The following is a 13535-nucleotide window of genomic DNA, read 5'->3' as shown; positions in this document are numbered from 1 at the left end:
CCCCTGAGGCTTTCTTTCTAAAGTCCTTGTTGCTTTGATTTTATTGCCCTGACAACTTTGAAAATAAATAGGTTACATTAAAATCTATAAGGCTGTTCAAAGCAACCAAGATACTGATTTAAAGGACAAGGAAAGGTGAAAAGTAAAAGCTATTGCAAAGGCCATAGGAAATATTTAAAGGAGAACTAAAGTTTAACTAAATAAGTAGCTAGTAATGTTGTACATTATGTTTTGTGCTTCTGTACCAGCCCAAGGCAACCACAGCCCTTTAGCAGTAAAGCTCTGTGTCTCCAAGGATGCCCCAGTAGCTCCCCATCTTCTTTTCTGCTGATTCACTGCACATGCTCTGTGCTGCTGTCACTTACTGAGCTTAGGGACCCACTCACAATATACAGTACACATAGAATATAAATGTCACAATATAAGGCTGTTTAGTAATTAATACAGATAATTACTACATGGCAGCCCAGAAACAAGTACAATTAGCATCAGAATTTAATAATCAGCATCAGCTTATATTACAGACAAATCTAATTTTTGTTGGATAATTAGTTACGACCCCTAAGCTTAGCTTCTCAACAACTACTCAGAGCCCACTGAGCATGTGAGTGTCGCAGACACTTTCCAAGATGGTGACCCCCTGTGACAAGTTTGAAGTCCTGGATCATTGCTTCTATTGAGAAGCTGAAACTTTAGGCTGGTGCAATAAGTTCAGAATATAAATTTTTAGCCATATTCATTTTTAGGGTTGTAAAAAAAATAAGCTTTTTTGATGTTAAGCCAAATCCTGAGAAAACAACTACAACAAACAAAATTTTAGACTGCTTTCTTGAAAGAGTACTGATCCTTTTATGAGAAATAGTATGTCCATCTTTAAGGGGCACATTTAAATAACCCTCGATATTCGACCATCGAAGTTAAATCGAACGATTCGAAGGATTTTAATCCATCGATCGAACGATTTTCCTTCGATCCCAAATTGCTAGGAAAGCCTAAGGGGACCTTCCCCATAGGCTAACATTGTACCTCGGTAGGTTTTAGGTGGCGAAGTAGGTGGTCAAAGTTTTTTTTTAAAGAGACAGTACTTCAACTATCGAATGGTTGAATAGACGAACGATTTTTAGTTCGAATTGTTCGATTCGAAGTCGTAGTCGAAGGTCGAAGTAGCCAAAAAAAACTTCGAAATTCTAAGTATTTTTTATTCTAATCCTTCACTCAAGCTTAATAAATGTGCCCATAAGAATGTAAAAAGCAAATAAAATTTTATATTATATAATTGTATTTGAACCAACCTGTCCTGAAAGTATATATATATAAATATATATATATGCATTTTCTTAAATCCCTTTCTTGACTTTATTCTAAGTTCTGAATCACACTGGTATAAAGTAAAGTTTGCTTTTGGTTTCTAGAAAGCAATAATATTTATTTCACTAAGCAATAAATGAATAATCTATCAAGCACAAGCTACAAAGTTTCTACCCATTTCCTTTCTACTCTTGGAGTGGAAAGAATGTTCTGTTCTCACTGACAACCAACCTTCCTCTTATAAGCCAGTGCATTTTTAAGAGGCTGTCTCTTTCTATAAGCCTAAAACCATAAGGCGGCTTTTCGTGTTTCTTGATGCAGATGGCTTCTTTAAACATTCTCTGCATTATTGTGCCAGCTCTGTAGCATCTGTATGGAACTTCTTTTGCCAACTTTAAAATCCCTAATTTTATTTAAAACAAACCTACTTTAGCCTAGAAACTAGATTCTGGGTTGTATCTAGCTGGCTGTATATAGTAAACGTAAACTTAAAACTAGAAAAATGGCAATTTGCCTGAAACTAATGGCAGATTTATCAATGTGTGAAATTACAAAATTGATATCTGTTTTCAGCCATTTGCTTTAAACAAGCACCTGCATGATAAAAGTAATATAGTCATCAGGAGTAACATGGGTAGAACTTCAAACATGAGTGACTCAAGTCACCATGATAAAACCATTAAAGGAACAGTTCAGTGTAAAAATAAAAACTAACTGGCGACTTGAAGGGGAGACATAATTGTTCAGTGAGTTTGCTATTGATTCTAGCTCAGATTCAAAAGCAAACCATTATGACCCATGTGCCCCCCATAAGTCATTGATTGGTTACTGACTGGTAACCAATAAGACAGCTGCATAGCATGAAGTAATGTTCTGGCTATTATGAATTAGAATACATTTTTGGCTAACTAACTATATTGAAAACATTTTCTATTTTGCACAGGCTATCTATTGACCAAGTTTTTATTTTTATACTGAACAATAGAGCCGGAACTAGGGGTATGCAGAAGAGGCACCTGCCTAGGGTGCAAAGATGTGGGGGCGCTGGGCAGGTACCTACTCAAAAGTTTCTTGCTACCCGTTAGTCCAGGCAGCTTTCTCCCCTGCTGCTCTCACCCCTTCCTCTCCTCTAGCACCTCGCCCTCCCTCCATCACTCCCTCCCGTGCCCTTCCCCTTCGTTACACGCCTTGTTATTGCGCACGTGCGCTCTTGCCTAAACCCACCCATACCCCCTCCCCCCCGACCATCTGCTTTGGTAAACTAAGTGGTCCAGTTCATACAATGAGAATCATATTGATCATGGTTTTCTCCATATGTCTTTAACATATCTTTTGATGTTTTACAAATGTGCAATAAAAGTGCTTATATAATAAAAATGCTTAATACTTATGGGTACATTAAAATAAACTAATGAAGAAGTGCTTCTTAAAAAATTACAGTTAAGAGGAGAACTTGAATGTATACAAATTACAGAATTATCTATGATTTTATTGTATCTGTTGATACGTCTGTATAATAAATTATACCACCAAACTGGTAGAATCATAATAAATAACTTCATGTAAACTTAGGATTCAAAGCTGCAATTTGGTATGAGTCCAACTAATCAGGTTTGTGCAAAGACCCTATTGCCAGGAAAATATTTCATAGTTCTGTTTATATCGAGGACATTCCACTTTACCTCGGTAGAACAACAGCTTGTACCAACCCCTCACTGAGCAATTTGTGAGTGATTGTTGCAGCATGAAATTGATGAAAGCGTGTTTCAAATTGGAGAAATAGGCTATGGGTACAACTGTCCAACAGAGATTATGGAGAAGAAAGAAACATATACATTAACTACAAGGCAGAAATGCAATTCTAATGGAAACACTTTGCACAGAAGTCTGAAGACTGACTAGTTATGTGCTGGGAACTGATGGAGGTACCAAATGTCTCAAAGTAAAAATAGCATTGTCTGGCAAAGATAACCCTCGTGCAGCCTCCGGCATTTCAGGACTAAAAGTGCACACATTTAATTCTTATTTATTTTAGACAACGTGATGGTCTCTTCAAAATGTTGTCTGCCAGAGGTATTTGTGGCTATGTTTCTGATGCTGTATTTACATCAAATTTACATTTCACAAGAGGTATATGCAGTGAGTATGCAAAAGCATTCAGACCCTTGGCCAATTACTGATTAACAAGTTATATTTTTCTCTAAGATATCGTTTACATTTTTTTAAAAGCAGTTGAAATTAGTTTTTTTTTTTTTTTTTGATGTGACATGCTGTATTTTAGAAACATTCCTAAGAAAAAATATGCTTGGGAGAAAGTTCTTCTTTTAGCAGGACAGTGATCCCAGTAACAGGTAATGTTGAAGTAGCTCAAGAACTAAAAATGTGAAGGTCCTACAATGGCACCGCTTAGTTAAAGGGTTGAATTCTTCTTTAAGTTAACGTTTATTATGCTATAGAATGTCCTATTTAGCAACTTTGCAATTGGTTTTCATTGTTTAATTTTAGTTTAGTTTTTTAACTATTTGCCTACCTCTTTTACATTTTTCCAGCTTTCAATTGGAGTTCACTGATCACAGCTGCCAGAAAACTATTGCTCCATGAGGCTAAAATGTTATTGTTATTGTTACTTTTTTATTCTTTATCTTTCTATTCAATCCCTTTGCTATTCATATTCCAGTCACACATTCAAACTATAGTCCTACTCATGTACAATCAGAAGGACCTGTACCCAACCCGGACCAGTGGACTGCACATTTAAACTTACTTTCTGACCTGGGACTGCAAAACCAGACGTGACGTCACCGTAGAGTGACGATAAAAAAATTTGCCTTAAACACTAGGGAGGGTAGGAGGGTCAAGTCCTGCACCTTTGCCGGCTTACTTGCAGATTGCTTGCAGTTCTGACCAAAACCTGACCGTTTTGCAGGTATTCTGTGGGTAACCAACACGGTGCAGGACTCAATTCAATTCAAACCACTGCCTGGTTTCTATGGTAAACAACAATAACTTCCAATAGTACAAAAGACTGCGGCTAACCGTGGTGCTCTATCCAGAAACCTTGCTGCTTGACTTGGTTCCCCTGTTCCATATGTTGAAAGAAGTAGGATGGCACACACTTGTAGCAATTGTGCTAAAACATGGGTGCTTTATTTACATCTCAAACACAACGTTTCTCAAGGAGAACACTTGATAAAGGAGGTTGCACCTCCGAAACGTTGTCTATGGTAAACAACACCCGAGCAACCAAGTAAAATTGCAAACTGGAGTGCTGCTGAATAACAAGCTATATAACTGCAAAACCACAGAAAATGAAAACCAATTGCAAATTTACTTATTGTCTCATAATCAGTGACTATGTCATATAAAAAGTTAATTTAAATATGAACAGCCTTTAAAGCATTGATATAGCACTGTTTATTATCACATTGGGCAAGCCTGTGCTCCATGCATATAAAGATGTAGGAATGTGTTGCTTCAATCTATAGATTCCCTAAAGCATTCTGCCATAGTATAAACATGAGATGTACCCCTAAAGGGCTTGCCATTGGTGAACAGTGCTTCATTTGCATATTACTGATATTAAATGTAATATTTCTCTTTCTCATAAATTAAACTTAGCAGGGCCAAAAATGTGTGTGCATTTCTATGCTATAGTTACAGATAATGCTCTCAATTGGAAGAACCAGAGAGGTTAGAGATAAGTGTTCTCTTGACAGCCCATAGTCATTTCCAGACATATCTCTGCCATTAAGTGTGTGGACGTCATTTTCTGACTGACATTTCTGTTATTAGAACTCAACCTGGCAGGAAATACCCTTCAGCGCCTCCCTGATGAAGTTAACACTCTTGTCCAACTCAAGTCCATCAATCTGTCAAAAAACAAGATTCAGGATTTTCCAGAAAACTTACTAGATATCAAGACCCTTGAAAGAATCAACCTTGAGGACAATCAGATCAAAGGTAAGAAGGAAAATGTTATACACTTCTGAGGATGTTTACCTCATTTTCATAGAATCCAGTGTTCATATCAAGCACGCACGAGCTGAAAATGTTTTCAGAATGGAAAAACTGAATCAACGAAAACTGCAAAAAAAGTTGAAAAACTGTTTTGGTATACTGAAAAAAAAACGTAACTCTAAGCAGCTTTTCATTATGCATTAAAAACACATTTTCAATTGTTTTAAAGATGTTTGAAAATGTAATCGCTGATAAAGGAATGGCTGACCTTCAACTTAACTCTTGTTAGTAACTTCTAAGTAACTTTTCAATTAATTTTTTATATTTTATAGTTGTTATTTGCCTTCTTCTTCTGACTCTTTCCCCCTTTCAAACGGAGGTCACTGACCCCCATCTAAAAGAATAAATGCTTTGCACGGCTAGAAAATTTATTGTTATAGCTACTTTCTATTTAGGACCTCTACTATTCATATTCCAGTTAGCTGAATATGAATTGAACCCTTGCAACCAGACTGTCAAAGTTGCAAATTAGAAAGCTGACAAATAAAAAGCTATATAACTCCATATATAAAAGTAAAAATCGGTTGCAAATTATCTCGGAATATCACTCTGTACATCATGCACGTTTATCTAGATATTTGCAATTTCAATACAAAAAGGAATAAATTTACTTGAAATACACCAACAGTAGGAGTGAACTGACAAGAGCCCCCCCCCCCATTTAGGAGAACCCAGAGACAGGCTTGGTATTCGATTTAAACAAAGACAAGAGGTCCCCGGCAATCACCCATTATAAATATATGAAGGGCATTGAAACATTTTGTGCATTAAGCTGCTGAAAAATTCCCTCCCCTTTAAAGGATAAGTAAACTTTTAAAATAAGTGAATGTAAAATTGAGGGGCTATTTTAAGCCCTTTTGCAATGTACACTCATTATTTATTTAAGATGTGAGAAAGGTTTCTAATTATTCTCCTAAGTAGAAGAACATCAGCCTCTTTCTTTCTCCTGACAACTTCCTTGACTGCTTGGTGGTCAGAATGGTTGGAAACTGACCAGCAGGTGGCGCTGTTGTAACATAATTCATTAATATTAACAGTTCATGTATCCCATAATATCTTGGAATAAAAACAAAATAGAATGCATAGAATAGCCCCCTCATTAATTTTACATTCACTTACTTTAAAGGTTTACTTACCCTTTAAACAAAACAGGGATTGTTTGTCCATATATTGCAATATATTTAAGCTGGCCAACTACGTCAAAGTCATCCCATATCTGGCCAGTCCTACACTCAATTTTCATCTGATTCATTAAGAATTCTATTGCTTCATTTTACATTTTACACAAGGACTATGTTTTTTTCTTTTTTGTTTTTTTTTTCATTTTTTTATAAGATTTTATTTAACAGTTGGCAGAGTAACAGATTTCACACTTACATTTATCCATGTACAGTCTGCAAATGACTAGGGATAGCCTTATATTTATAACAACTTGGGGCAGATTTACATAGGGTAGAATATCGAGGGTAAATTAACCCTCGATATTCGACTGCCAAATGTAAATCCTTCGAATATCGAAGTCGAAGGATTTACCGCAATTCCTACGATCGAACGATTAAATCCTTTGAATCAAACGATCCGAAGGATCTTAATCCATCGATCAAAGGATTTTCCTTCGATCAGAAAATTGTTAGGAAGCCTATGGGGACCTTCCCCATAGGATAACATTGGCCTCAGTAGGTTTTATTTGCCGAAGTAGGGGGTCGAAGTATTTTTTTAAAGAGACAGTACTTCGACTATCGAATGGTCGAAAAGTCAAACGATTTTTAGTTCGATTCGAAGTTGAAGGTCGAAGTAGCCATATTGGACCATTCGAAATTCGAAGTATTTTTTCTTTCCTTCACTCGAGCTAAGTAAATGGGCCACCTTATGTGCACAAGTACAATCAAATACATGCAGCCTATATTTATAGGTCTATGAAAATAGGGTACGTCTTAAGCCAGCTCTCCCATATCTTTCAAATTTAGTTGAAGTGCCGACGTGCTTCGTATCTAAGTTTTTTGAGTGGCAGCATACAATTTATTGAGTTCAACCAGTAGGTGAATGATGGGAGTTTAGGTTGAAGCCAATGTAAAATAATGGCTTTTTTTGCATAGATTAGGACTGGAAAGTATCCTGACATGAGCATAGGGAACTAGATCATCGACTACTCCTAGCAAGCACACGTGGGTGACGAGGTGACTTGGGGCAAAGCCAGGCTATCACTGAGACATTTGACAACTTTCCACCAAAATTTTACAATACGCGGACAAGACTATATTACATGTAAGAAGTTAGCTGAACATCTGGAGGGAGGTTTATTAGGAAAGATCCTATGTAATCTGTTGGGTGTAAAGTAGTAGAGATGGAGGATCTTAAAATGTATTAGCCTGTCTCTAGTCGAGATAAGAAGGCTATATAGTGTATCCGTGGCTTCTTCCCATATGTCATCTACAATTCCAGGCAGAATTGCTTGCCATTTGTGGATAGAGACTAAGTTTTAGCTGCAAATTGCTTGCTTTCAAGATCAAACCTAAAGGTGGCCATACACTTAGGGGCAGATTTATCAAAGGTAGAGGTGAATTTTCAAATGAAAAAAATTCGAATTCCGAGCTATTTTTCATGTACTTCGACTCGGGAATAGTCCAAATTCGATTCGAATTTGAAAAAAATTTGAAAATTCGAATATCAGAAATTTATCATGTACTGTCTCGACTTCGACCATTCGCCATCTAAAACCTGACAAATTACTATTTTAGCCTATGGGGGCCCTCCTAGAACCCATTTGGAGTGAATTGGTGGACTTTGAAAAATCAAAGGTTTTTTTGGGAAAAACTTTGAATGGAATTCAATCGAATGTGCTATTCCTTCGATTGGTACGATTAGAATTCTGTGAAATACGGACCTATTCGACTGAAAATTCTGATAAATATGCCCCTTAGAGATCCGCTCGTTTGCTGATTTTACCAAATGAGTGGATCTCTCCCCGGTATGCCCACCTTGAGGTGGGCGATATCGGGCTGATCCGATAGTGGGCCCTAGGGCCCAATGATCGGATCATAATGCAGACAATACGGGGCAGTCACATTGCGGGACTGCATCAACGAACAGATGCGGTACATGATCCAACAGGAGGGCCACCACTGGGGACCACCTTGACTGTAGCTGGGCATGGTGGAGTTACAACATGGAGCTGGCCACTGCTCTTGTATAAACTTTAGCAAAAAAATGTTCTGGTCATGCAAAACATCTACTAGAAACTATGTCATTGGCAAGCCGGGCCAACCCGGCCAGGCGCCCTAGGCAACCTGGCTGGCCACGGCGACGGCTTAGTGTCTACTCAATCGCGCATGCGCAAAACTACGCACAAGCGCGCGAGCGCATTTAGACGCAAATTTCCAGCGGCATCCAAGGAGACACAGGACCGGACATGGGGTAGGCGAAAGAGCAGGTACGTGCCTGGCGCCCCCTCAGCTTTGCGCCCTAGGAACGTGCCTACTCTGCCTACCCCTAGTTCCGGCCCTGTGTCATTGGCAGTAGTGCACGGAAACAGAATTGTCTTCATTTTATTTGCTGTCTATCTAATTTGTTATAGTGCAGGGCAAATTTTCAATGATGCAGTTTGCAATCAATAATACATTGTTTTACCGGGAACTGTTGCTCATTTTAAAAGTAACATCATTTCTGCCTCCTACAGAATGTCATTCATGGATCGGAGTCAGTGTACAGTGTTGCTGTACTGTAATTGCTACAAATTAGTATCATTTCAAATATGCATTGGGCTGTTGGCTATGATTATGATCTAAGCCTTAGTAAAAACAAAATGTGGAGGATCACAGCTGTCATCGAAAAGGTAGCATTGGCGTCATATCAACCTGGATAGCTTAATTGCTTTTATTTGACTAGCAGAATTTAAAATGAGTTAGGACTAATTCAGTGTGTTAAAAAAAGACCTATTTTTCTTTTTTTCATACTGTTTTGTATAGCTATTGCTCACTTGTTTAAAAGTGAAGATACAGGGTCCGCAATATTTCCTGTTTGTGGAAAGGACATTCATTCATATACTATACTAGAGTATTCATATTAGTAATTTAGAATGCGGTGTAAATACACTCAATGAGCCTCACAGTAGTTTGTTTTTAGGGCCAATAAATCTTGACCTTTTAATAAGTGGGTCATTGACTTATACAGGACCTTGACAGGTCTGAGATGGCAGATTTTCGGATTCTGGCTTTTTGTAGCATAGGGGTATAATAAATCTCGAAAATTTAGATTATTTTTTTTTCAAATTTCTTTCCAAAACTCAAGTTTTTGCCCCAAAAACCCTGACCAGATAAATTCGAGGTTTATCCCTTAAACTGTTCATCAGTTCAGAATCCTGGTGGGCTCTCTATACTCTGGGCCATCCATTAGTCTTCGGGATTGATGTGACGTTGCTGCTCCCACAAGACTAACAAGGTTTCAAACACACCTCATGTTTGAAATTTCTCTGGTTATACCAATCATGTCTCATGATCAAAACAATCACAATGTCAATTCAAGTAGCCTTCCTAGGTAGTAAGTGTACAAAAAAAGCCTTACCCTGAAGAAAATAATATAGGGGAACCTCTCATATTATCTCGTTGACATCCTATACGATCCAACCCTCTCACCATGTCCATGAATGCGCTATAGGCAATATTTTACTAATCTATTCTTGAGGTCTACTTGACCATGTTCAGAGTGCATTAGAATTTAGCATTGACCAATAGAGTGCATTTGTAAATGCTTTTATAGATGTGTTAGGAAAAGATGTTTTTAAATGGTCTTATACCAATAGGTTGAGAAGATAATTACAATGGTTTCTACTTAAAGATGCAAATGATTCAGGACAGTGCCTTTCATATGTACTTTAGATTGTTCTTATAACCCCAGCCCATGGTCTCTTTTATATTCAGGCATAGTATCCCCAATCTCTTTGATTTGTTTTATTACATTGTCCTTGAGGATTAGCCATCCAATATCTCATGCACAGAAAGCAAATGAAAGACCTAGTTTTCAAGATAATCATGGCAAAGGTATAAATAAACATGAGATTAAAAATACATTGTACTTTATGAAAGAACTTGTTGATTTGTAACCTTGTTTAGTAGTAGGCTTGATCTTTGTTTTGATCATTTTCAAAGGGTCAAAATTAAATGCAATCAATCAAATTCTGATTGCCTATTAGTGTTTCTTTGCCCTTATAAGCATACAATTTCATGACTAGCTGTGCTTAGCATAGACGAATACCTTTATTTTAAAGGGTTGGGCTTAATGCAACAGTAAAAAAAGCAACAGATATCCATTGGTTATTATATTTTTGACCTTGCAGCCAACACAACAAGATATGACAACAGTCATATTATTAACCCTGTATGGATGAATCATTCATTAAACATCAGCTGATAAGATGGTTCACAGGGTAATGGCAAAATCTGTCTGTGTATGGTCAGCTTTAGACAGTTGCGGCTTGAAGCTAGGGCCACACTAGAAACTTCTTTGCTGCTGCTGCTGTTGTTCTGGTTGATGTGCCGGCACCCTGAAGCATAGTCTCCGCATGCAGATGAAGCAGATATCAGCTGTGAAATGCAAACTCTTGCGGAAATCCAGAGCATCTACCTGCACCCAAACAGAGACTATATGCTTTTGGGTGCAGCAAAAGAAGATCATCGCGAGAGCAGATTCTCAGCCTGTGTTTCTCCACAGGCCCAAATCCGTATCCGTGTGCCCCTAGCCTAAGGGAAAACCAAACCGAATTTAAAGTCACGAAAACAGTCCACTGCATAATACTTAACAAGACTCCAACCTCATCAACTTGTCTTGGCTATTTCTGCCTTCAGAATGTCTTATTCATTTATGTTTATTATTGTATTCTGGGATCATGTTTCTTATCTCTCGCTAATTATGATTTTTTTTATTGTCTTAGATGTTCCAGTTGACAAGTTAAGTTGTATACCATCTCTTCAGTCTGTAAACCTTAAATCAAATCCTATAAATAAGGACAACCTGAAACTTTTGGGAATCAAATTTGAGTTACTTATCTAAGCCTTTAAAGATGGGATACTGGTCAGATACCGACAACTGCATAACTGATTTACGCAAAATGGAATCAAATCTGTACTTCTCTGCAATTCACCAATAGGATTCAGACTTTCAGGAAAAGGCCAAGCATTCAAAGAGTTAAACAATACTCAATCCTTAGCTACCACTGAGTAGAAAATAAATGGAATATTTTATGGGTTCTTTTAATATGTGACAAAATTAAGATACTTTTTGAGAATTTTTTCCTGATTGCTTGATAAATACAGAGTTTAGCTTAATGTTCCTGCGAATGATTGGTAATCAGCGTTGCCTGAATAGATAATTTTAAGCTGATGGGTGATACTTTAAATGCAAGCTAGGTTCAAGAAAATTCTGTAATCATTGGTTTAATAGATTTTTTTCATTTTACTTTGAAATCATTATTAATCAAATTAAATTTATAACAAGAATTAATAAATAATTATACAGATGTATTAAAATATTGCTGATATATGTTATTTATTGCATTATTTGATGTACTGTATTGCTGCAGGTTCTCGTTTTATTGGACTCATGCACCAAATACAGGTAAGATTCACTGCTTGCAAATGAATGAAATAAGGGAGCACATTTGCGGCTGTGTAAAGTTTGCTGTAATCATTGCAGGAACATACACCATTCACTTGTATCTAAAGGCACTTCTGCATAGTTGCACGCAACCCATCAGATCCCTTTTGCAAATCATAGAAAGAGTGGATTCCTGGCGATACGTCCACTTTGTGGTAGCTTCAGTGTTCATACAGTGGGTTGCAGCAGTTGTAGCAGCGAACTTGCTCCTGAAGAATTGCTCTTAAAAAGCAGTCAAGTTGATACTGAGTGCCAGAAATTAAGACATCCAAAGATTTTGTTGCAATGTGGGTAAAAAAGTGGAAGCTTGTATCTGAAACCTCATTTGGTGTACTGTGTCTCAGTGACCCCTATAGTGCTGAACATCCCCAGGGTTCCCCTTCCGACCTCCAAATTCTCACTGGCTCCTGCGCGAACTCTGCCGTGGCGCACATGAGTGAACTCTTCAAATGCTGTGGCGGCACAGGAGCCAGAGTTTCTGCGGCAGCTGAGGGAGCAGGTCTGGGTCAGTCCGACCCTGCTAGTTATGATCATAGTTTTGCCAAATGGCCATACCCAAGTCAATGTAAACCCAATATGCAGGCAATGGCATCCATATGTGGTAGCTATGACCAGTCGTTCAGCGGTTCTGGCTAAAACAATAACACTTAACAATAACAAATAGTCATTGTGCCATCAGCCCAGCACTAGAATTGTTAGGAAAGCAGAGATGCCAAAATGTCTAATTACAATGACCCATTAGATCATTTTTGCTTATAGCAATTGGAAACAACCCCAACATCTAAACAGCTGGGGCAGATATATCTCTGAACAGTCAATATATCAACAAGACTAAACAACACAATCAGCAAAACAATGCTCAACTTGAACCCCAGTTACAAATGGTGCAAAAGAAACCAGTTATAACCATAACTATTTTAGAAAAAAGATCTACAGTATATAAATGGAGCCATACCAAACACCTAAGCATAACAACTTCATCTAATAATATTTTTATTATTTGGCAATCTGCCTTTCTAGCCTGCTTCTTTTCAAGCAGGAATTCATTAAGCCTTTATAATAGGGTTTCATCTGCCAACTTGCTAACCTTTTGCCAATACTTCAAATGGCTTTCACAGCTTATTTCAAAACTGGTATAAGTTGATTCAATTGTCTCCAGAAATGATGAGCTAGAAATACTGAACTAATATGACTGATCTAAATAAGATGAAGAAGTGCAATTAATCTGCAGAAACTCCATTAGGTTTCTCATTTTTGTAGATGAGTTTTTGTGTCCTCTAAGTGGGACATATGACACTGTAGGGGGCAAATTTACTTATGGTCGAAAAGCGAGGGTTAATTAACCCTCGATATTTGACTGTCGAAGTTAAATCCTTCAACTTCGAATATCGAAGTCGAAGGATTTACCGCAATTCGTTCGATTGAATGATCTAATGAAAAAAAAAACCGATTAAATCCTTCGAATCGTTCGATTCGAAGGATTTTAATCCATCGATCGAACGATTTTTCTTCGACCAAAAAAAGATAGCAAAGCCTATGGGGACCTTCCCCATAGGCTAACA

At 37.6% G+C, this 13535-nt stretch overlaps 1 protein-coding gene across 2 annotated transcripts in view; it reads left to right on the top strand.

Annotated features, from left to right (window-relative positions):
* Positions 1–11840, top strand: part of lrrc20.L (leucine rich repeat containing 20 L homeolog) — a 112604-nt gene extending 100764 nt beyond the window's left edge. For both annotated transcript variants that reach the window (XM_018225398.2, XM_041568822.1), the window contains exons 4-5: positions 5101–5268; positions 11252–11840. In XM_018225398.2, the coding sequence (XP_018080887.1) occupies positions 5101–5268; positions 11252–11370 (287 nt within the window). In that variant the 3' untranslated portion in view covers positions 11371–11840. The remainder of the gene's footprint in view (positions 1–5100; positions 5269–11251) is intronic.
* The last annotated feature ends 1695 nt before the right edge of the window (positions 11841–13535 follow it).

The sequence above is a fragment of the Xenopus laevis genome, chromosome 7L, assembly GCF_017654675.1.
Source record: "Xenopus laevis strain J_2021 chromosome 7L, Xenopus_laevis_v10.1, whole genome shotgun sequence".
In the NCBI taxonomy this organism is placed as follows: Eukaryota; Metazoa; Chordata; class Amphibia; order Anura; family Pipidae; genus Xenopus; species Xenopus laevis.
This window is presented reverse-complemented; position numbering and strand designations above follow the sequence as displayed.